Source organism: Gracilinanus agilis, chromosome 2, assembly GCF_016433145.1.
Source record: "Gracilinanus agilis isolate LMUSP501 chromosome 2, AgileGrace, whole genome shotgun sequence".
NCBI classification, from domain to species: Eukaryota; Metazoa; Chordata; class Mammalia; order Didelphimorphia; family Didelphidae; genus Gracilinanus; species Gracilinanus agilis.
Window position 1 is genome coordinate 414,204,979 of NC_058131.1, and position 26,150 is coordinate 414,231,128.

Sequence of the window (26,150 nt, forward strand, 5' to 3'; positions counted from 1 at the left end):
CTGCATCAATTCCTGGAGGTCTTTCCAGTTCACATGGAATTCCTCCAGTTTATTATTCCTTTGAGCACAATAGTATTCCATCACCAACATATACCACAATTTGTTCAGCCATTCCCCAATTGAAGGGCATACCCTTGCTTTCCAGTTTTTTGCCACCACAAAGAGCGCTGCTATAAATATTTTTGTGCAATTCTGTTTATCTATGATCTCTTTGGGGTACAATCCCAGCTATGGTATGGCTGGATCAAAGGGCAGGCATTCTTTTATCACTCTCAAAAAGCCTTTATTAAGTACCTACTATGTGCCAGGTGCTATTCTAAGCCTAGGGATACAAAGAAAAGCAAAGGACAATCCAAGCCCTCAAGGAGCTCACTATCTAATTAGTAAATAGGTTTTTAAAGTTCATTTAACAAAATGCCTAGCTTAAAAGAATTTTATATTTTGGAGATCAAAGTAAAAAATGTGTTGTGCTCCTTATATGCAAAACATGTGAATGAATGTGTCCAGTGTGTACAAACTTGGACGTGTACCTATGTTGCTATAGGCAATGATAATGGCAAATCCTTTAACTTGATTAGAACTAATCCTTTGGGGGGCAGCTGGGTGGCTCAGTGGATTGAGAGCCAGACCTAGACATGGGAGGTCATAGGTTCAAATCTGGCCTCAGATACTTCCCAGCTGTGTGACCCTGGGCAAGTCACTTAAGCGAGGAGAGAGAGAGAGAGAGAGAGAGAGAGAGAGAGAGAGAGAGAGAGAGAGAGAGAGAGAGAATGAGAATATATTTAATGCAGATATAATAACTCAATGGGGAAATGATCAGGAATAGAAAAGGATGAAGATAATAGTACCAGGAAGAAAATAATAAGAAGCAAAACAAACTTCCTGCCCCTGAATTGGGAGCTAAGAAAAGGAGAAAAGTAAAGAACTAAACTTAAAGGGATGCCTTAGATTTTTTTCTTAGATGATTGGGGAACGGCTAAACAAAACATAGCATTCAGATCTAATGAAACGTTATCACACTCCAAGAAATGATGAAAGATCAAAGAATTTGGGGAGTTCTTAACTGATACAGAGTGAAAAGGGGCAGAATCAAAGAAACAATTTGAATAAAGACAACTACAATGTAAAGAAAAGCAACTTTGAAAGGCTTAAGAAAGCTAATCAATTTATCAGCCAGGTCTCTAGAGGACCTATGATAAAACATGTTACCCACCACCTCCTGACAGAGGGATGATGGATACAAAGTTCAGAAAGAGACAATCATTCTTTGATATGGACACTGTGATTTCATTGTGCTTGTTGCTCTAAGCATATTTGCACAAGCTTTTATTAAGGGGTTATTATGTGTCAGGCCTTGTGCTTATTACCAGTGATCAAAACAAAAACAGAGCGGCAAAAACATGATCCATGCCCTGGAGGGGCTAACACTCTAATGAATGAGACAACAGGTAAATAACCACCTTGGTTGTTCAGTTATATCTGACCCTTTGTGACCCCATGGGCCATAGTTATCCATGGGGTTTTCTTAGCAAAGACACTGGTTTGCCATTTCCTTCTCCAGTGTGTCTCCATTTTACAGATGAGGAACTGAGGCAAAAAAAAAAAAAAAAAAAAAAAAAAGATTTAAGCAATTTTCCCAGATCGCCCAGGTAGTAAGTGTGTGAGGCCACATTTAAACTCAGATCTTCCTTAACCTAGTCCTGGTGCTCTATCCGCTGAACCACCTACCTGCCCCATCTCCAGAATAAATGTTCCCAATTCCTTTGACCAATTTTCACACAGCCCAAGTTCCAACCTATTCTGCTAAACATTCTACTCGAAACCATTTCATTATTTGTCCCAACCCAACTCAGCTTTTCACAATGTGTTCAGAACTCTGCTTCTGAAGGAAGTTCTGGGCAAACTCCTTCATGGACTACATGACTATGAACTTTCAGAAGTTACTTCCTTCCCTATGAAGTTTGTCTGAATTCTGCTGCTCTCAGCCCCTCAGGGGAGAATGATTACAAGCAAAAATAACTGCCCACTTTCTTCCCCTGAAGAACAAGAGGGAGAATGCCAATGCAGCTTCACCCTAGGGATCCAGCAGGGAGGCTGCCCCAACCTCATTCCAGGATTAGAAGAGGGCAGGGCATGACCAGAAACTTAAGCGGAACGTTGTTGGAGTTCCTAGAATTTACCCTCCTTGACACAGACCACACTCTGGTTCTGAAGATTCCCAGAGCAAGCTGGGTAACTAAGAATCATCCCAGCTCCATCACTTACTAAAGCAGCAGGTCATGTCTCATCAGTCAAATGAGATAATCATACTGATTCTACCAACTTTTGGAAAGCTCAAATGGGAATAACGAATCAGAAGGTATTTTGGAAATTAGAAAATGATGTAGAAAGGTAAAACCATGGAGGTAGCAGCAGAAAGAACACTATAGAAATGGAGAGGATCTATGATTTCATTGACACAGAGAAATCCCAGATGAAGAAACTCTCCTCTCTACGATGCAGGTCAGCACCATATTGGCTATTTACAATCCTAGAGTTGTGTCAAACTCCACCTCTCCTTCTACCAGATTAAAATGTAACTGGGCAAAGTTTTTTAAAAAGAAAAATAAAGAAAAATGCATTACAACATAGATAATGTTAATAAGTCAGCATGCAGCCAATGCATTTCTCTTTGAGTCTGACACCACTGGCTACAGCACTAAACTATGTGATTTGTCCTAGGATCCTTAGCCAGTATGGCAAGTATCAGAGGCAAAACTTGAACCCAGGTCTTTCTGGCTTTGAGGCCTATTCTCTGTCTACTATGCCATGCATCATCATCATTGTCATCATGTTTTCCCATGTTCCCATCAAATATTATAACAGAAAACAAACTGCTTTCTTAAAGTTTAATAAAAAGGTCTTGCCCTTGAGACCCTCTAAGTGTCATCAGAGATTGTCCCAGGAAAGCAAGATTATGATGAAAATAAGTCACAGTTCAGAGGCTAAGGATATCTTTGACAGACTATCTTTGGTAAAACACTGCCCAGGTCCATCTGTCATCTGCACTCATGTCACCACTCATCCTAATCACCTGTCATGGGTCACAAGAATCAAAGGGGTTATTTAAATGCACATCCATCCGTCGACTTCACTACCGCCTTCAGCACATCCCATCCAAAAGGATAGGGAACCTTTGTCTAGCTAGTCAAAAAACTGAGATCAATTGAAATAAGAATCTTTTCCGAAAATGGATTTCTAAGTTACACGAAACAGTAATTGTCAATCATGGTTTCTATTTTGGAAACATCACTTAGGCTCAAAAATGTAAGTGATAGAAGGAACTGTAAAAGAATGAAAGTTAGAATCTAGAATGTCAAAGCTGAAAGGAGCCTAAGAGATCATTTATGTCAGCTCTTTCATTTCATGGATAGGGAAATTAGGGTCCCAAAAGCAACTTGCCCAAGAGCACATGGAGCGTCACGAGAGAGGTCTTCATGCTCTTTCTCACTGTACCTTGTTTCTTGTAATAATTCTTTCCAACCATGCATCACAAGTATAAATGGGATAGAATGGGAAAAGGCTAGGACACTAATAATAGAACTTGGGTTCCTACGGGTCTGTGCAAAAGGCCCCAGAGTCAACTCTTTAAATGCACTTGGGTTGTTGTCAAAGTAACTCATGCTCCTTAGATGACATGAACTGAGTCTCTGTTGTGTCAAGGCTTTGGAAATGTTGGGTCCGCCATTTGTGATACACAGGACACAGAGAAAGAGGAGGCCAGCCTAGGACTAGGCTGGGAAGAAAAAGAAGTTTGTCTTCTGTCCTTACACCTCCATCTCTTTTAGAACTGGAAGGTCACTGAGTCCAAATCCTTCATTTGACATATGAGGAAACCAAAGCTCAAAGAGAAGGAAGTAAGAAACCCAAGACTGCACAGCTAATTAGTAACAGAGCCAAGACATGGACTTAAACCTTGACAACTGTTCCCTCTCCCCAAGATTCCCAACTCCTGCCTTGGACAAGTGATTCCACAGGGCCTGAGGCACTCTCATCACCTCTAATTCAAAGAATCCCAACTCCCCTTGAAGACTAGCAGAGGGGGCATTTCCTGATCCCTCCAGTTATGAGCATTCCCTTCTTCTAGAAAGGTCTTGAAGATTGTTTTCTAGGTCTTCTGCATTTACTTGCATACCACTGTCTCCTACACTCACTAGCAAGAATAAATGTCCCTTAAAAGCAGAAATTCTGTTGTTCTTGTCTTTGTAGCCTTAGGGCCTTCCACAAGGAAGCACTTTAAAAAATGCTTGTTGAATTGAATGGAACAAGAGCCTCCTCACTTCTTCTCAATCACCCCATGTTCAACCCCACCTTCTGCCATCCCTCAACCCAGAGGCCACATGTGTCCTCTCACAGATGAGTGATTTGATAACGCTCATCCACACGGGAGTGTTGGGAACCATCTTGCCTCAGTTCTCTGGCTCTTTTACGTGTTTAAGGCTGCTTTTCCCCATTTGCTTGAGCCAAGAAGGGACTGTGTACCCAACACCTGGAGTTTCTTTTTGCTTCTCGATTCTGATTAGGTCATGGGATGCCATAGGAGGCATGGAGCCTCCATGTGAGGCCTTTCTCCTGCTCCTCACCAGCTGTATCCATCCCCTTCTGCAAACCCCATCACCACTCCAGTGTCCATTTGATCCACTCTAAAATGAGGACAACATTGTACTTCAAGCCTCACCGGGGTATGAGGGGAATTGGGTGACATAATACACATAAAATGCTTTAGAATTACAAGCAGAACCTGCTGCTGTCCTTGTTGTTTTATAAAAAGGCCTCCAAACTGCGGAGTGGATCTTTACTGGGAAATCTGTTATCTTTTTGAATTCTTATTGATGAATGTTGTCTAAACACATTGTAGAGGCTCAGAGTACCCTGTTGTACCTACTTTAAGTGCACCCCCCCAAAAAATGATTAATAGCCATCGTGAGCAACTGTTTCCAACCACTTCTGTCCCACTGGAAACTAGGGCTCCACTTTGGCTCTAATGGCTGAGCCGTCGGCCTTTGTCTAGCTGCCACCACCTCCTTTGGTCTACCGCTATGCCCTGCCCTGGGCACCCAGTCCCTCTGCCCTGCCGCTTCAGCACTGCCCTAAAGTTGTCTTTCCCCATTAGAAAGTAAATTCCAGGCACAGTTGGGTGGTTCAGTGGGTTGAGAGGCAGGAAGTCCTGGGTTCAAATCTGACCTCAGACACCTCCTAGCTGTGTGACCCTGGGAAAGGCACTTCACCCCCAACTGTTCATCTGCCTTGAAACCAATACACAGTATTGATTCTAAGATGGAAGGTAAGGGTTTAAAAAGAAGGTGTGTGCATACACATATATAATGCATGTGTATAATGTGTGTGCGCCTAGGGCAATGTGTGTGTGTGCACGTGTGTGTGTCTATGCATGTATGCCTCGTGCCTGGCACACAAACAAGACAGTCCCTGTTCATGCATACACGTAAGAGCCTGTGTTGTTCTGTGACATTAAGGCACACGTGTGTACAGACACACTAACAATATCATCCTTGCCTGTGCATGCCCTACGCACCCTAAAGGGTAAGGACTTGGACTCAGCGACTGTCCGATCCCGCCCAGTTCTGGAAGTGAGGAACTGAAAGCAAACTTTGTTTTCTCTTCCTAGCATTGGAACACACCCACAAACTCTCACAGAGACACTTCTATGTATAGACACACTAAGTATGTACACACACAAAGTGCCCTGGGCCCTCCTCCTCCAGAGACAACCTTCTATTTTCTACCTCCAGCCTGGAAAGCCCCCCTCTGCCACCCGCCTCTCCAGAATCCCGGAGGCCTTCCCCAGTGACCCCCAGCTGGCTCTGCAGAGTTCCCAGACCATATAAAGGTAAACATCTCACAGATGTCATTTATTTATCTGTGGACTTATTGTTTTCCATTAGGAGAGTAGAAGCTCCTAGAGGGGAGGATTATTTTCGGTTTTGTCTTTATATTCCTGCCTGGCACCCAGCAAAGTACTACAAATAAATGAGATCCTTAATGAGCCTTTACTGAACTGAAATGAATGGAAGGGGACTAGCAGTCATCTAGTCCAACATCCTTGTTTTGTGGGAGAAAAAGAAGAGCCCAGAAGGGAAGGGTTTCTGCTTCAGGCCACCATGGTGTGAAGTAGGAATAGTAGTGATGGTGGTGGTGGGTGTGGTAGTAGCACTTTCATATACATTTACATTTATGTAGCACTTTAAGGTTTACAAAAGGTTTTATAACTATCTCATTTGATCTTCACAAAAAACCCTGGGAGATAGGTCTTATTTTTACTCCCATTTTATAGATAGAGAAACTGAAGCAAAAAAAGGAGGTTAAATGACTTGCCCAGGGTCACAGCCAATAAGCAGTTGAGACCTCAATTGAATTCAAATATTCTGGGTTCTAAACTCCATGCTTTAGGCACTGCTTCACCTACCTGCCTAAATGATTACTATGCCTAGTATAATAATAATCATAATCATAATCATAATAGCAGCTAATGTTTATATGGCTTGCTTACTACATGCTAGGCACTGTCCTAAGTGCTTTACAATTACTTCATTTGATCTTCACTACATGCTTGGGAGTTAAGTTCTATTATTATTATCATTATCTATATATCTATATTATCATTATCTATATCTATATCTATTATTATCATCATCATTATCATTATTATCTATATCTATCTATCTATCTATCTATCTATCTATCTATCTATTATCATCATCATCATCCCCATTTTAGAGAAGAAGAAACTGAGACAAACAGAAGTTAAATGATTTGCCCAGGGTCACACTGAGAAGTGTTTACAGTAAGGTTTTAACTGAAAATTCAATGTATATGTTGAACATTAAAAACTCCCTAATTTGGAGAGCATGGAGCAGTGATTCCCAAAGTGGGTGCCTCTGCCCCCTGGTGGGTGCTGCAGCAATCCAGGGGTGTGGTGATGGCCACAGATGCAATATTTCCTATTAATTGCTATTAACATTTTTTTTAAATTAATTTCCAGGGGGCTAAGTAATATTTTTTCTGGAAAGGGGATGGTAGGCCAAAATAGTTTGGGAACCACTGGCATGAAGGGAATAGGGAGGGAAAGGAGCTGGCCCAAGGTCTCTATGTCCCTGCACACAGAGGAGGGAGTGCTGCCAGTGACATCTGTGACCTATACCAGGGAAGATGACAAGTCAGAACCTGAAGCCTCCCCAGGAGAGCCCAACATCCACTTTTGCCACCTCTTGATCCAGTAGGCAAAGCCCGATGTAATGAAGGTTTGTGTTGAATGAAGTCGGGCCTTCTTTTATAGGAAAGTAAACAAATAGACCCAAGACGTTCCTGTTCAGTACCAACAACAATAACAAGAGAAACTTTTCTTAAAATGAAATATGAGGAGGACAGCCCCGAAACCCCAGACTGTGGGTCCTGTCTTGGTCCTGGTTATAGAAAACCAATTTAATTCAGCTGCATGGGGCTGGCACTCCGGCAAGCTGGGTATTTCCACACACTTAGGTTTTGCTTCCCTGGCTAGATTACATCCTACATACTTGAAGGAGAGATGACAGATAATGAAGATATTTATAGAGGATCTTTAGGTTGCAAAGTGCTTTACAAATATTCTAATGATAGCCTCACAATCACTCTCTCGAATAAGTGCTATAAGAATCTCTATGTTGAGGCTGCTGCTGCTGAGATAGATAGAGAAGAAGTGACTTGTCCAGGGTGAGTGTCTGAGGCTCGATTTGATCTTGAGTCTTTCTGACTCAGTCTCTAGGACTCTTACCTATTATACCTCGTTGCTACTGCATAGTCTTCATCTGGAAGGGAATCTTGGAGATCATCTAGTTTAATCCTCTAATTTTTTTAGTTACAGAACTTCACAGAGGTGAAATGACTACCCCCAGGTCACATAGGGAGCCTTATGATTTTAAATCCAGAAATCATTTGATCATGCCATGCCATGTGTTGTAATAACACCTCCTTGATTCAGAATAAGATATTCTGCCCAACTCTGTGAAGTTTTCATTAGCCTGAGAAGACCAAAATTCTATAAGATCTTAAAGAATGCCTAGCCCTGAAAATAATATAGATGTACAAAATAAAGTCCAGAGAAGTGGCTTGCTCAGGGTCACACAGCAGGGATGTGGCAAAGCTGGGCCTAGAACTGACTCTAAGACCAAATGACCAAAATGAATGAAGCCATAAGGATTCTGAACTATTTCACATCTGACCTAAGCTTTACCCCCGGTCACTGATTGTACCCTCCCAGCTGGCCAACACAGAAGCTCTTACATTCTGCAGGGCATCCTGGTACTGCGGCAACGATGACAGCTGTGACTCTGAGTGATATGGAGACAGCCCCTTCCGGAGAGTCCTGAAGTCCCCAGAACTGGACTGCTAAATGGGAAAGAAGGAAAAAGGGAAAACCGAGTTAAATTCATCATAAGTGATGCCTTTGCATTTGCCTAGATTCTGCAATTAATTTAATATTCTAGTCGCTGTTTATGACAAAGCACCAGAGCTGGAATCCGGAAGCCCTGGGTTCAGATCGAACCTCAGACACTTCCTAGCTATGTGACCCTGGGCAAGTCACTTAACCCCCATTGCCTAGCCCTTGATGCTCTTCTGTCTTAGAACTATTAACTAAGATAGAAAGTAAGGGTTTAAAAAACAAAACAAAGCAAATCTCTTTGACCCTTAGTTTTCTGACTTTGAAAATAAGGTTGGACTAGGGCAGTGTTTCCTAGCTGGTGGCCCATGGAACCTGGAGGGACTCAGTGGAGGGGCAGATAGAGAGGTATTGCAAAAAGTCCACAAATCCATAAAAAGTAATGTTGTAGAGCAGAAAGGTCATTGAACTTGGAATCAAGAAAGACCTGACTTTGAATCTCACTTCTGACAAGTTTAGAGGTGCCTACTTTTAATAGTTAAAAAAATTAGAATGATCCTGACATGATACTTGTTTCATTATTCATGTCCATTGGTGGAAGTAATGAAGAGAAGTTACTAAAATTTTAATGCCCATGGGCAAATTATACACTCTGAGCCTCAATTTGCAAAACATATATCAATATATAATTGGAATATTCAAATGTGAGCAAATATGGTTGGGTGTAATAAAATGTTAAAATATCATTGAATTTTTAGAATGACACAACAATTATCATATTGGGATTATTCTAAATTTTTTTTACTTTAAAAATGGGTATCTCTGTACTTAAAAAGGATGGATGGGAACAGAGTGTACCAGAGAGGTGGAAGTACTAAAGCTGAACCAATCTTGGACAACACTATGGTTCTCAGGGGCATCCCCATGGCATGGTGCCTGGCACACTGTAAGTTGCTTATAAATATTTGTTGATTAATCATCTCACTATACATGACATATATATGTATCCATCGTGTTTTGGGCCTGACCTAGCAAGAGCTGGTCCATTAACTCATGCTTGAGATTAGGATGCATAAAACACTTATGGACCTTAAAATTCATTTAAAATAAATTTATTCACAAAAATATTAAAGGGATATAATTTATTACAAATAGACTCTGATCCTCTCTCCCTTGCATTCTCCAGGGCAGCCAGCTGAGTCAGAGGGAAATCTGTGGGACAATACGAATTCTGACAACTGTCAGGAGTGCCACCCATCTACAGGCTGGGCTTTTTGAATCTCACATTTTGGCCAAAAAAAAAAAAAAAAAAAAAAAAAAAAAAAGGATAGTCTCATTGCCTCCTCAAAGGAGTTCACCCCAGGTAACCTAAAATAGAAGCTGTTCCTGCTTGAGCTATGATCTCACATCATTTAATGCCTATTGGACATTTCAAACTAGATAAACCATAGACATCTCCAATCGAACATACCCAAAATAGAAGTCCTCCTTTCCCTAAATCCCATTTCTCTACTGAACTTCTCCATTTATTGAATGAGGCACCATCACACTTCCAAACCCTGGGTTCATAACTTTGGTATCATCCTCAAATCCTCACTCTTCCTCCTACCCTCTAGATCGGATCAGAGATTTGGAGCTGGAAGAAATCTAAGAGGGATCTCATTCAACTCATATATATATGCGCAGTTATATAAAATTTATATATATTTTTATATCTTATTTTACTTTGTAAATTAAAAAAACTGGGCCTTATTTTTAACTAAATAAAAATGAACTACCAAGTATTAATTAAATTAAATGTTGACCAATCTATTTAGAGTCTTTGGGAATACAGATGGATCCTATCTGGGCAAATCAGTGTAGTTCCTCCTTTGACCAAGCTATATTGCTCCCTCCTTCTCTCCAAATATTTATCCATCTCATAAAACAACAATAATAAAAACAAAAACCTCAACACTGAGTACTACAGGAAATGATGCTTGGGCCTTACATGCCACCAAAGAGAAACATACCAGATAAAAAGTTTTTTATTGTTCAGTTATTTCAGTCACACCTGACTCTTCCTGAGTTTGGAGTTTTCTTGGCAAAAATAAAAAGTGGTTTTCCATTTCCTTCTCCAGCTTATTTTACAGATATGGAAACTGAGGCAAACAGAGTTAAGCATTTTGCTCAAGGTCACACAGCTAGTAAGTGTCTCATGCTAGATTTGAATTCAGGTATTCCAGACTCCAGGCCCAGCATTCTTGTCCATTGCATTGTTGATCCTGGGCCCAAAGCAAAGTGACTTCACTCAATCACTGAATATGTCCCCAGATGTGCCACATAATGCCCTATTGAAAGGAGGCTTGGGCTGTTCTGTGAGATCCTACTAGGTCTTTAGAGGATGAGAAGATGCTCATTTTAGAAGTAAACTCTTGGGGCAGCTAAGTGGTTCAGTGGGTTGAGAGCCAGGACTGGATTTGAAAAGACCTGAGTTCAACTCTGGCCTCAGTCACTTCTCTTAGCTGTGTGACCCTAGACAAGTCATTTAACCTCAATTGTCTAGCCCTTACTCCTCTTCTGCCTTGGAATTAACATATACTATTAATTCTATGACAGAAGGTAAGGGGGGGGGGTGAGTAAACTCTCCAAATGTGGTAGCCTCATGGACCCAAAAGGGGGAGAGGGGGAGAAGAAAAGGCTGAGAAACTTTTTAAGAAGGGAGAGAGGTGATTGGGGTAAAGGGGAAGATATTAGAGGTTTAAGAAACAGAAGGTGAAGATCTGAGATACAAAAAGAAAATCAATGAATTCCCAAGAAAACTCTTCATTAAGTTTCATTTTTCCTTCAGGGAAGAGCAAGCACCACCCTCAAGATTTTGACTGAAACAAAACACATGATCTTTTCGATCTCTTTTACTCCATTTCAACTTTTAAGTTGCATTTCTGAATCAAATGCTATCTTCTACTTCAAAGGAACAGAGAGAAAATCATGAGCATATTAAAATTAAATGGAATGTTTCATAAATAGACTTTGACTGTATGTTTTAAAAAAAAAGGCAAGACAAGGGACTACACTTGGGAGTGTTTTTTTTTTTTAAACTTTTTTTTTTAACCCTTACTTTCCATCTTAGAATCAATACTGTGTATTGGGGGGGGGGGGGTAAGTGACTTGTCCAGGGACACACAGCTAAGAAATGTCTGAGGCCAGATTTGAACCTAGAACCTCCCATATCTAAGCCTGGCTCTCAGTCCACTGAGCCACCCACCTGCCCCAAGTGAAGGAGGGAATGCTGATATGGATAATCCTGAAGCACTTTTCTCACTGGTATGTGGGGAGAAGGAGGAGGAAGAAGGGAAATTTCAAGAAGGATGGTCTCCCAGCTAGGAGGCTAGAAACTGTGAAACAGAAAAGTAACCCTTGAATTCCTAAGATTCAGAGCTGCCAACAGCTCCTATTGAAAAGAGGAATTGTAAGTAACTAGTCCATTTGGAGGTGGCAATGCCCAGCCTATAGATGGGACAAGCTATGGCTAGAGGGCCCTAGGAACACATGTATCTGCCATATGTTGAGAACAGACCCTCAGGAGGTTAATGCAAAGCACTTAGCTGGAAAAAGCTTTGGACCTCTAAATGAAGGGGATTGTGGGGGAAGGTGAAGATGGAATCAGAAATGATGATGAGATTAGACATCATATCATATAAGGAATAGCTAAAGAACCCAAGAATATTTAGTGGGAACAAAATAAAGCTGGGTGGGATCATGATGACTCTTTTCAAGTAGGTGAAGAGAAGGACTGTCAAGGATAAGATTTGCCCTCTATACCTCTGGAGTAATGAACTATGGCCCCAAAAAAGAAGTAAAAAGGAGACAGATTTCAAATGAATATTGTAAGGAATTTCTTAACAATCAGAGCTGAATCAGAGTGGATTGGGCTAACTCGTGAAATGTTGAGTTCCCTGTCATGGCTGGATGTTTTCAAGTAGAGGCTAGCTGATCACCTGTCAGGGAAGATTCATGTTACACATTTATATACAAGGTGAGAGGCTGAATTATATTATATGCCTTCTGAGATTACCCAGACTTGTAGACATACTGAATAGCATAACTTTTAGGAAGCTTAGAGCTTATGTAGTACACGCCTGCCCCTCCATTTTATAGATAAGGAATTGTGGCTCAGAGAGGAGTTGTCCAAGTTAATATATATAATGTCAGAGTTGTAAGGAATTAATGATTTTGGTAGGGATTGGAGTAAATTAATCATAAAATTCTTTCCAATTCTTAAGACTTTATGACTCTAACGATACATGTAAAACCCAGGGAAATTGCTCTTGGCTACAGGGAGTAGGGATGGGAAAGAACATGAATCATGTAACCATGGGGAAATGCCCCAAATCAATTAATTAATTAATTAAATTGTTGGCGTTTTGAGAAAGACTTTATGATACTACAGATCTCCCAACTATCTACATAAACAGAACTTTTCCTTCTTGAATGATTATACCATCTTAACCTTAAAAGGCTTAATATGCCACCTGTTGTTAGATTTATAAGATATGGGGCAGCGAGGTAGCGCAATGGATAGAGAGCCAGGTTTGGACTTCAGAGAAGTTAAGATTCAAATTTGGCCTCAGGCATTTCCTAGCTGTGTGACCCTGGGCAAGTCACTTAACCCCTATTGCCTAGGCTTTGCCACTTTTCTGTCACAGAAGTGATGCTAAGACAGAAGATAAAGATTTTTTAAAAAATTATAAAATGAATGACTGAGCTCAAAGGGACCATAGAATAATAGAATATAAAATATATTAGGGGGAAGGAACATTAGAAACACAGAAGAATATCACAGGTGGGAAAAAAACTAAGGTGGTCACTTAGTTCAATCCTTAGCATAAGCATGACTACTCCTCAGCATCCTAGTCAATGTTTAGTCTCCACATGAATATCCCTCTACTAACAATGATGTCACTCCTTACCAAGGCAGCCCCTTGCATTGATAGACAACCCTACGAGGCATTTCTTAATAATCTGTCTCCCAGTGACTTCAAGTTAAACCTCTGATATCCCAGCTCTGTCTAAAGGATGGCGAGCTTCCTGAAGCACATCCTCCATAAACAAGCCATCAAAAAGCAAAAAAGGGCTATTCCAAGACTCATTTCTCCTAACTTAGATTCATCCCCCTTGACAGGACATTGTCAAGTCTGTAATGAAATAGCTTCATTAAGCAGCATGCATGTGGCTAAAGCTGAAAACCTCCTAATTCTTAAGGAATAGCAGTTTTTAAATTAACAAGCTGCAATTAATTACTTCCCATGTGCATTCTGTTCATTTATAAACACTTACATAGGATTAGAACTTATCAGTGGGGTACAGAAAAAAAGATAATATGTTTGGAATCAGAGGGCCTAGATTTCAATCCTGGTTCCACTACTTCTGCCTGTGTGAGCTAGAGTAAGCTATGTGATTTCCACCAACCTCAGTTTCCTCTTCTGTGAAATAAGGAGGTTGGACTAGATGACCAGCTCTGAATCTATGATCCTAGGATTTATGAAGTCCTAAATCCAGACAGGAGAAATGTGAAGTCTCTCATTAACTGGCAATATAACTAATGATGCACAAAAATGATTAACCATTATTCTACTTAGACCCAAATTAAAACCCCCTGGTATTTGCATTATCACTTTAGTCACAAAATGAAATTACTTTGCCTCATTTTCATTCCTGAAATGAAGCAGGAGCAAAAATTGCTTGACTAGATCCAATTGCACTTAAAGTAGCATTTCTCAGTGGTAACATCATTTGAGTGAATGCACAGATGTCTGGAGATTTTTGTTCTTTGGGCAGAATACATTCTGTGTCTCTCCATAAATGAAAGAAAGCTTGGCCAGACAGCACAGAAGCAGTTCCTATCTAACAAGGTGACAGGGAAACTAGCTTGCACTTAGTTCTTTTACTACTCACCACTAGACTAGGTTGATGTTGTTTTTTAAAAGGCCAAACATTATGCATACACATATACACATGCAACATACATATATATGCATATAGCAGAGGTGGCACAGTGGATAGAAATTCTGGGCCTGGAGTCAAAAAAGATTCATCTTTCTAAGTTCAAATCTGGCCTTAGCCACTTGCCAGCTGTGGGACCCTGAGCAAGTCATTTCACCCTATTTGGCTCAGTTTCCTTATCCATAAAGTGAGCTGGAAAAGAAAACGGCAAACCAATACAATGTGTTTACACAGAAAACTCCAAAGAGGGTCACGAAGAGATGGAAATGATTGAAACACAACTCAACAACAACACAAAGACATATACATACATATACACAACATTTGGATGGGTGCAATAGACTATGAATAAGCCGGGAACTGAGTAGGAGGTCAGCCAGGGAAATAGCATGGAGCTTTTACAAATACTAAGCTACTTGCCATTGCATAAACCCATGTTGTTGTTTTTTGTGGCCCAATGAAGAGCTGAGAATTAAGAAATACTATAATTTCAGAACAGTCACAAATGTAGATGTGCCAAAGAGGAATGGAAAGATGCATGATGGATCTAAGGAGGATGTGATAATTGGCAGTTCTGGTATTTCATATATATATAATCTTTTCATTTCTTATACATATATATGCATACACATACATATAAAATGAAAAGGTTTTATCAAGGACACATATGGCCAAAGGAGTAGTGTGCGAGTCATGTAGCAACAAAGACAGATAGAAAACAAACAACTAAAAGGTTACGTTGGTACCCTCAAAACTTAAAAGAGAAATGGAAGAAGGCCTCCAGGGAATTGGGTGAGAGTACTTTGGAGAATTTATGGAAAGACTTGAACAAGAATCACATAGGATGAGAAGGCCTGAATGGACAATTCTGATTTGCACCAGGAGAGGGAAATGCCCGCATCAATGAGATGACAGATCCACTGAAGCATGAAGCAGCCATCTGCTTGCTAGACACACAAGAAAAGCCACAAGATTATAGATTTAGAGCTGAAAGGGGTTTCCATTGAGTCCAATTCCTTTACTTTAGAGATGAAAAAAATGATGTTAAGTGACTTATCCAAGGTGAGCTAGAATCCAGTCTCCTCCAACTCCAAGTTTAGCATTCTAATGGGCTATGAGGTTAAACCAAATATTATGCCTGACTGCTGCTATGAATCTCTCCTTTTCCCAAACCATTCATTTCTAGGATCTGTCTCATTTCATGAATTTCAGAAAGGTCACAGATTGGGGAGCCAGGAGACCTAGGTTCTAATTCCATCTCTGTAATAAGAGAGGAGGCAAAACAGTGGATAAATCCTTGTTCTTAAGAGTTAGGAAGACTCAGGTTCAAATGTTGTCTCAGATGCTTAGTCATGGTGTGGCCCTGGACAAGTTACCTAACCTCTCTCAAATTCAATTTCCTCATCTATAAAAATGGGATCATAATAGCACCTTCCTCACAGGGTTGTTGTAAGGATCAAATGAATTAATGCATTTTAAATACTTTGCATACTTTAAGGTATCACATAAACACAAGTTATTAATATGAGCTCCTCCCTCCCTACTTAACTTTGAATCCTTTTCATTTTCTTCATTAAACCTAATTAACCCCAAATTCCTTACTCTTAATACCCAGGGTCTGTCACACTCTTATCTCAACTTACCCTTCCAGATTTACCTCTTTACTACTCCTTTACACACCCTCTATTCCATCTCTCTGGAACTCTGCCCGAACTTCTTTTGACCTTGCACACCCACTCCATCCCAACTCCAGACTCCACCTGTCATCCTTTAAGACCAAGCTCAAATGCAACCTCCACCTGGAAGCTAGTCCACAATCGATTATCCATCAGCTGATGTATCCCCCCCCCCCCAGAATTGTAAATGTTTTTGTTTATCTCTCTCTTATAGCACTGGGATCAAGGGTCATAGTTACTTATATGAGTCTTATATTATTCACTAGACAGTGAGATCCTGTAAGCTAAGTGCTGCTGCTATCTTACTTCTCTGTGTACCAAGTACCAAGGAGAGGGCTTTGCCCACAATAGGTGCTTCATAAATAAGTCAACTGATGGAACACTAAGTTTCTTATTCCTAAGTAATAATAGGGTTTAAGACCAGAATGAACATCAAAAATGTTCTTAGTCAAAGCTAGGTGGAGGAAACTGAGTCCCAGGAAAGTTAATTAAAGTTACATAGGCATACATACAAAGGGCAGTAAATACCAGTCAAGGGTTATGTCTCTTATTTCTTTGGCAATCCCTAAAGAGTAACTTGTCATAGACAAACAAGGGACTTATGGATCTCAAAGGAACTCTGATGGCTCCCCTATTACCTCTAGATTAAATATAAGCTCCTCTGTATCTGATAAAGCCTTATGTAGCCTGGCCCCAACCTATTTTTAGAGGTCTGCTGAACATTCTCACACTCTGGTGTCTAGGCAAACTATTCTTCATTCTGTTCCTCACTCATGATTCTCTTTCTCTCATTTCCATGTCCTGGAACTGGCCATTATCCATGAATGGAATGCACTCCTTCCTTGTCCAGGCTTGACAGAATTCCTCTCTTCCTGTAATATGAAACTCAAGCACCATCTTCTCCAAAAAGCCTTTCTGAAAAAGGGAATATGTATAAAAATATTGAAGCATCTCTTTTTTGTGGTGGCAAAAAATTGGAAACTGTATGTCTATATCAACTAGAGAATGACTGAACAGGATATGGTATATGAATGGGTAAGAATACTATTGTGCTGTAGGAAATGCTGAAGTGGATGGTTTCAGAAAAACCTGGGAAGCCTTTTATGAGCTGAAGCAAAGTAGAAGGAGCAGAACCAGGAGAACAATCTACATAGTAACAACAAAACTGTAAGGCTAATCAACTGTGAAAGCCTTAGTAACTCTCTGTTCAGTACAAAGATCCACCACAACTCTAAAGGACACCTGATAAAAAATGCTATCCAAGCCCCAAATGGAGACTGACAGACTTAAGAGTGAAAATTGAATCATATTTCTTTCTCTTTCATTTTCTTGTTCTCCCTCTGACCACCCCCCAACTCCCAGATCAAAACATGGCTAATGTGGAAATGTGTTTTGTCTCCTTCATATGCATAATGGAGATTGTAATTCTTGTCTTTTCAATGAGAAAGAAAGGAATAGAGAGGAAGATAATTTGGACCTGAAAATAAAAATATAATTGAAATTTTAAAAATTGCTTTTACTAGCCTTTCCAGATTCCTAAACTATTAGTGACTTCCCTCCCAAACTACCTTGAATTTAACAACTTCAAATATATTTTGACTTTATATTTACACTATATTGTAAGAGGGGAAAATAAGAATTATCATGGTTGGACTAGATATTTAAGGTTTGGCTGCCAGAAATCGATTAACTCAATTTTGAAATAAAGAGACCCAAGTCAGGATGACTTTTATGGTGGTTTATTTACAATTAGGAAAGTTGAAGATAGGGAAATTGAGAGAGAGAAAAACTCTGGCCCTGACCAGAGGCCCAAACCAGGTAGGGATTCAGAGGCCCCAGCAGAGGGGCACAGAGGTTAATTAAACAAGGCTTCTAGCCACAAGGCCTCCTCTAAGAATAGAGGCCTCTTTGAGGCTAGAGCCTCCAGAAACACCAAGGGAAGAGAGAGTCAGCCTAACTTACCCACGTGACAATTCAAATGGAAGCTGTCTAAGATCTCACCAGAGCTCCTTCAACACCAAGTTCAAAGTACCCAAAAGCTCTCCACAGGAAGTTACCATCATATTTAAAAGATAGCATCTTTCATCACTTCCTGCATCCACCTCCAGTTTCACGTGGACAAATGGCAGCCTCAATACTATTTTGGACTGCCCAAGGGGCAGTCACTTGTTTTTGATTTGTCACTTACTATCATATGTGGGTCACTGACTCAGAGTTAAATCAATCTATAAAAACCATGGTAGATAGTCAATAGCGTTTCCCAAGTTGGAAAAAGAAAACACTAAGCTCCTTCAGGTCTTTCCCTCAGGCAGTGAGAGAGAGGCAAAGATGTTACCACCTCCAGCCCTGAGAGAGAGTCCCTGTGTGTGACTCTGCCAACTTCCAGAGACCAATTGCCACTGCCACACCCAGAGAGAGTAACTGTCACACAAAAATGGTTAAATTGTCAGCATTTGAAATTGATACTGTCTCATATCTGCTTCAAACTCCAATTCTTTCTCAAGCCAGCTTCTCTACTTCTTATCTCTAAACTAATATAGCAAGACATTTTCTAATATCATCCTTATAGATGGAACAATCTTTGCTTTCTCTCACTTCCTTAGTGTGGTAACAAAGTCAGTAATGATACTTCTAGCAACAGAAACCCTAGAGACAAGGCAATATAGTAGACAATGCTAGGGAGTCTGGCCCAGGCAGAAATTTTAGGGACTAAATCCCCATCTCTTTCACTTACTAGCCTTGAGCAAGTCAATTGCTTTCTTTAATCCTCAATTTCTTCACCTATAAAATTGGGGGGGGAGGGAGAGGTGGAGGAAGTAAAGGGAGCAGATTGAATAAGGGAATGCCCTCTACCAATGCATCTCAGCAAAGGGTCTGTAGCTTAGAATATTTATATTGTCTGGGGAACTGAGAGAAGTTAAGAGACTTGTGCTCAGGATCACAGTAGCAGAATTGGTTGCAGGTAGCATTTAACGCCTGGCCATGCTATCTCCAAAACTGGCTCACTATCCATATAGGACAGTATGTCATTGTTTGTCAGGGATCTCAAAAGGTAATGGATATGAAGCACATGGCAAACATAACCTAAATTAATCTAAAGTAATGAACCCATTCACTAACTGCCTGGGATTCTGTTATTCAAATAGTTTACCATAAAAGCAGTGTGAAAAAAATGAGAATGAGAAAGCCAAAGGCAGGATTTGGGATCTGGGCTTTCTAGGAATGTCAAGAGAGGTACAGATGCCCTGGAGTCTCCAGATAATTCAAGTATGTCATCGCAACCCAGAGACTGAACATCCCTAGGGAAATGCTTACACAGAAAGGTCACCAAGGTAAAATCCAGGCATCTAACAAAATGTTACTGAAAGCTTACTACAAGTGAAGCAGAGAGCTTGAGTCTGGCCCTAGCAGCCTTAATTAATTCCAGGCCTTTAATCATCCATCATAAGGCCCATAATTGAGGACAGGAAGAAGAGGGAGTGGAAAGGGATGAACATATTCATTAGACATGGGTTCATCTTGTGGAGACACTTCAAAAAAAAAAAAATCTGAACAATTTCCATCTGTTGGAAACCGCAGTTGCTGAAATTAGGGAAATTACTTAACTGTAGGGGGAAACAGCATTTAACTAAAAAACTTTAGAAGATCTGGTTTCTAGTGATAGGATCTCAACGGTTGGAAAGGCCAGCCACACCACCCCAAAAGTGCCTGGTATATATTAGGTCTTTAATAAATTATTATTAATTAAGTGATAAAATCTCCTTCAAACATCCCTAAAGATGGAGTTATCCAGCCTCCATCTGAAGGCTGCTTTGAAGAAGAACCTACTATTTTTTCTAAAGCCATGTATTCTACTTTTTGAAAGTTGATATAAAATGCTTTATTGAAATTCAGAAACTTAGTGCTACAAGGGATCTTAATGATGAAGGGAACTCTTAAAACTTAACTTGCCCTAATGATTTTTTCCTACTTTTTTCTCCCACACTATTCCTCTTCTTAAGAGATTCTGACTGGAAGGATAATAGGGAAAATCAGGAGAAGCATAGGTTTGGGAAGAAAGAGAGTGAGTCCTGACTGGACTTGTTGAGCTTTGGATCTCAAAAAAACATCCAAGTAACAAATAACCAAAAAGCAACCATGGTGTGGGACTAATATTCCAGAGAGAAATTTTGGCTGGATATGTAAATACTGGAGTCATCTTCAGAGAGAAAATTGATGCTATAGGACCTGATGAAATCTTAAAATGAGAGAGTATGAAGAAAAAAGAAGGCCCAAGACAGAGTGCGGGGTTGGAGTGGGGGGGTGGCGGAACCCACAGTTACTGAACATGGCATGGATGATAAACCAACAAAGAAGATTAGGAAGGAGATGGACCAAAAAGCAAACAAATAAACAAATAAACAAACAAACAAACAAAAAAGGTCACAAAAAAAAAACAGAGAAAAGATAGTATTCGAGAGAAAAAAAATGCTACAGAGAGGTGAAGAAGGATCTAGGACTGGGAAAAAGTCATCAAATTTTACAATTAAAAAATTATACAGAACTATGGAAAGAACAGATTCAGTTACATGATGAGGTCAGAAGCCAGATTTGCAAAGAGTTTAGAGGAGAAGGTAAAGAAAAATGGAGGTGCCATGGGTCAACAGATTTTTCAAGGAGTTTAGTTAAGAAAGGAAGAAGAAAAATAGAGTGATAGATATTGGAAGAATTTGTTAGGGAGGCAGGACATTTGGTTATGTTTGTGGGCAGCAGAGAAGGAATGATAAAATAGAGATTATAGCAGCTAGGTGGCATAGTGGATAGAATATCTAGTCTAGAGTTAGAAAGACTTCTAATTTTTTATTTCAAATCTGGCTTCAGACACTTATTAGTTGTGTGACCTTGGGCAAAGGTCACTTAACTGTGTCTGTCTCCGTTTTCCATCTGTAAAATTAGTGGTGAAGGAAACAGCAAGCTGCTCCATTATCTTTGCCAAGAAAATCCCAACTGGGTCACAAAGAGTCAGACGCCCCTGAAAATGACTGAAAAACAACAAAAAGATATTTGTAGAATGAAGGTTACATATTACCAATATAATAAAAAAAAATGAGAGAGTCAGAGAGCCAGAGACAGAGAGAAAGGTAAGAGGAGGATGATGGGTTAGGACAAGTTTCTAAGAGTCAAAGATCTCATGATTCTAAGATTCTGTTCCCTTTAGTTCAACAATTCCAAACCTGCATTCATTAACACTTTCATTGTGTCCTCAATTATTTCAAGAAATGTCCAAATGCTCTCTGTTTCCCCCACCCAACCAAAATCTAAATTTCACACATCTGGGTTTTTTAAATAAATCTATTTCAATACTTTTTTCTGAAGGAGGTCAGGGTAAGAGTGAAGTATCATACAATTAAACAAATGGTGAGGTATAATAATAACTCACAGTGATATAGTGTCTTACTATTTATAATGCCTTTTCTCACAAACAGCATGTGAGGTAATGTCAGCATTAGTATCTCCACTTTACAGATGATGAAACTCAGGCTGAGACAAGTAAAGTGACTTATTCACAGTCACAATACCAAAAAGAGGCAGTCCAGTTTCAGATGCGTGCTGAATTCCAATTTGAGGGCTCCTTCCCTTTATATGATGCTGGTTCCTTCAAATTTCTGAGTCTAGAAATCCCTATTCTAGATTCGCAGAGCACAAAGTAAGCATTTAACCAGAGAAATAGTTAAATTTCAGACCCCCTACCCTTATCCCAGGGTGGGTGTACCAAACATAAAGGCACAATTTCCATCTCTAATACCAACTAGTTCCACCTTGTTGGAATCACCTGGTGCCTTGCTCCCTACAAGACAGAAAAACTTTGCCTGTTTTGTACCAGAGAGTATGTTCCATAAGGGTTTATTACATTGTCAAGGTGGTAATTAAACTCTTAGTTCAATAAAGGAGGCTGTGGCATTTCTGGCCCCAAAGATTTTTACAAATAGAACTGAGAGTTGTGCTTATCATTGGTTAATTATTTTATTTGATCTGGAGCTGGGAAACTAGACTGGATAATGTCACAAGTTGTCTTCTATCTGAAGGTATTCAAGGATGACATGGGCCTGGTCTAAGGGCAAGAGAAGAAAAAGATCAGCTTAGCACAGTGCCTGACACTATTGTTCATGCTCATCCATTTTATTCATGTCCAACTCTTTGTTACCCCACTTGGGGTATTCTTGGCAAAGATATCAGAGTATCTTTTTTTTTGTCATTTTTGTTTTGGTTTGTCATTTCCTTTTCCAGGTCATTTTACAGATGAGAAAACTGAGATAGAGTTAAGTGACTTGTGCAGGATCACACAGTGACCTGAGTCTGAGTCCAAATTTGAACTCATAAAAATGAGTCTTCCAGATTCCAAGCCCATGGCTCTATTTACTGTGCCATCTAGCTGCCTATCCCCATCTATAAAATAGGGCTAATGATACTTGAACAAGTTTTATGTCACAGGATATCAAATAGTATCACTTAGTATCAAATGAGATCATGGATCTAAAGTACTTGTAACTATAAAATGCTATTCAAAGGCAATCTCCTGCCTCTGTCTCCCTCGTCTTGTGAAATATTGAGGTTGAAGTTCTCCCACCTCAAATGAGCTCTGTGTGCATGTGAGTGTCTGTCTGTCTTTCTATCTGTCCATACATCCATCCATCCAACCTTAGAAATTGCCAGTATAGTGAAGAAAGTGTTAGGCTTGGAGTTAGGAAGTCATGGATGCCAATCCCACCTCTGCCTCCCACTATATGATCAAGAGTAAGTCACTTAACCTTTCTGAGACTCAGTCCTCCCTAAAATGGTGGTGATAATACCCATCACACTGTCTCCCAAAGCTGTTGTGAGAAGAGAGGTCTTATAACACACTGCAAACTGAAAAGGGCTTGATAAAAGTGAGCAGTCATTAATGTTACAAATTACCATTAGTAAGGGTATCACATTCCTGTGCTTTAGTTTCTTTGTCTGTACAATGGGGACAATAACATCTAGCTTCCTTCCTTATTCAGATGCTGAGAGAATAATAAGATTAGATCTAAAAATAGTCTTTAAATAATACATGAAGAGCAGCCTAACTAGCTTACACAGTGGAGAGAGAACCAGACCTCTGCAAAAGCCAAAAGGGGAAAGAATATCCAGACGGGAGATCCTGGATTCAAATTTAGCCTCTGATCTTAGCTGGTGACCCTGGAAAAGTCACTTAATCCAAATTGCCTAGCCTTTGCTGCTCTTCTTTTCTTAGAAATGATACCAACACAGAAGGTAAAGGTTTAAAAACAAAAAACAAAAAAAAGATAGATAGATAGACCCTAGGAATGGTCCATGACCTCGCTCACCTCTGGGTGTTTAAAAGCAGAACCAAAAAAGAAATGACATTAGGAAGAAGAGGAAGGGAGTGACCTGTACAGAGGAAAAAAAGGAAATTGTCAGTCCCTGAAAAAGAAAGAAAAGAGTCACTTAGTGAGACCATCACTCAGAAGACACACTGGATAAACAAAACACTGCACACCTCCCTCAACTGATCCCCACACACTGCAGCCCAGAGCTCCAAACATAGCATGCCTCTCTACCTGGAGCCAGCTCCTTGCCCGGATGTAGCGGCTTGTTACCTAGAAAGGGACATAGTATGGTCACACACCGGGAAGAGATCTTAAATTACCAAGTCATATAATTTCATGATTAGTTCTTATAGACAGGCTTGGAGTTGGGAGGAGTTGGATTCAAATCTACTCTCAGATTCTTCTTAGTATGACCTTGAACAAGTCACTTAACCCCAATTGCCTAACCTTTGTGACTCCTTTATCTTAGAATTAAACTAAGACCGAAGGTAAAGGTTTAAAAAAATAGTACTTACAGAAGGAAACTCCTTTTTTAAAAAAATAGCAAAAGTCTATTGGCTATGGAGCAGCTGGGTAGCTCAGTGGATTGAGAGCCAGGCCTAGAGACAGGAGGTCCTAGGTTCAAATCCGGCCTCAGACACTTCCCAGCTGTGTGACCCTGGGCAAGTCACTTGGCCCCCATTGCCTACCCTTACCACTCTTCCACCTATAAGTCAATACACAGAAGTTAAGGGTTTAAAATAAATTTTTAAAAAATTAAAAAAAAAAAGTCTATTGGCTTTCTTAGAATCCAATGGAGTGGAGTCCAATCTCTGGTTTTTGTGGCAGAGATTGGTCTTGAGCCCAAACCTCTTGATACCTAGTCTTTGGCAAGACTAAAATAATGCCAAGAAAATGACAAATGCAAAGGACTTGTTTCCCTACCATCACTACTCAACATACACAATTACACTTCCACTACAAAAAGCAGTTCAAGGGTTGAGAGAAAATAAGGAAAGGGAGAGAGAACAGAGAAAGACAGAAAAGCAGTCTAAGAATAGATACTTGGGAAATCACCCACATTAAAGGGTGAGGATGATAATCAGTGAAGGAGACAGAGAAGGAACCATTAGATAAAGAAAGAGAACCAAGAGCATGTGAGATTTTTGAAACCAAAGGGGAAAAGAATACTCAGCCAGAAGAGTCAATCGATCAGTCAACAAGCATTTATTAAGGACCTTTTATGGATCAGGCTGGATTACAGAGAAAAATGTCAAACAGTTCCTGCCCTTTAGGAGTTTATACCTACCCAGGAGATATATGTACAAATAAAGATGTGTACAAAATAAGATACAAGGTCATTTTGCAGAGAAGGGACTAGAAATGTTGAAAAGATTGGGCAAGACATGATGTTAAAGGAAGCATTTGAGCTGAATCTTGCAGGCAATTCGGGATTCTAAGTTCACTAGCTCCAGGTAAAGAGGAACGCTGTATTTAAAACATTGGGCTACAGTGTCTGGGTTTCAGGAGAGGGAGGTGCATAGTGTTTTGTTTATCCAGTGTATCTTCTAAGTGACAGTCTCACTAAGTGACTCTTTCTTCTTCAGGGGCTCACAATTTCCTTTTTTACAGTGTAAAAGATCATTTTCTTCCTCTTCTTCCTAACATCTTTCCTTTTTTGGTTCTGCTTTTAAACATGCAGAGGTGAACAAGGTCATGGATCATTCCCAGGATTTGCATTTATTGTTTTGCTTTTATTTAAAACTTATATTTTCTATCTTAAGACAGGTGTAGACAGATTATATGCTGTTTTCCAGGGCATGTAATCAGGATATGATGAGAACCTTCCAAGGTTTGTCAAGCAATAAGTATTACAAACCCATTTTACAGAAGGAAACGAGGCTCAAGAGGACTAACCAAAGCACTAAAGGCAGGCTTCCAATTCAGAGCTCTCTACCCTGACTACAAGCCTCCACATAGGTTCTCAAGGCCTGAATCTGTTGGATTAGAAGTTGGGAGCATAAAATCATAAATGTAGACCTAGAAGGCCCTTCAAAGGCCATTTTGTTCAAATCCCTTATTCTGTAATTGAAGAAACCAGTTCAACTTGCCTAAAATGAAAACTGTAAGAGATAGGATTTGACACTAGGTCTTCTCACTCTAGAACTAATATTCTGTCCTTTGTATATATAAGGTAGTATGGCTCTCAAGACTGAACATCTGAAGATGTAACCAGAAATAATTATCATCCAATGAAACCTGAGTAGTCATCCTAGCTTTCTTTGTCTAGTTTAAACAGATCTCTTTTTGTTGTCCCTGGCCTATGTAGTTAATCTTTCTGAATGGAATTCTTTCTGTTTATATCATCAGAATTTCATTCTTGACAGCTTTCTTTGAGGAATTAAAAAAAAATTGAAGGAGTGAAGCTATCTGAAGAGACCATTCAGATAACAAAGGGTGAGTACAAAAGGATGTCAGATTCAAGTACAAATAGTATCAGGAATGCTAAATTTTGGAGTGCACTGAGGCTGGCTAGCTACACAAGCTAAGGATGACAAACAGGGGTTTGTTTATTCATATTGGGGGGCAAGAAGAGAAAGCTAAGATGACCAGTTGGGTTTTATGAGTACTGTATCAATGGTTGATAGATAGATAGGCAGACAGATAGATGGATAGACAGAGAGAGAGATATTTTAAATTAATTGAAATAATGCATGGATGATATATAATTAATTAAAATATTAA

The 26,150-nt window shown here is 39.9% G+C and overlaps 1 protein-coding gene across 2 annotated transcripts in view; it reads right to left on the bottom strand.

Annotated features, from left to right (window-relative positions):
• CCDC85C (coiled-coil domain containing 85C) overlaps positions 1-26,150 on the bottom strand; it is a 194,876-nt gene that overhangs the window by 15,949 nt on the left and 152,777 nt on the right. For both annotated transcript variants that reach the window (XM_044664592.1, XM_044664591.1), the window contains one exon: positions 8,317-8,421. In XM_044664592.1, coding sequence (XP_044520527.1) covers positions 8,317-8,421 — 105 coding nt within the window. The remainder of the gene's footprint in view (positions 1-8,316; positions 8,422-26,150) is intronic.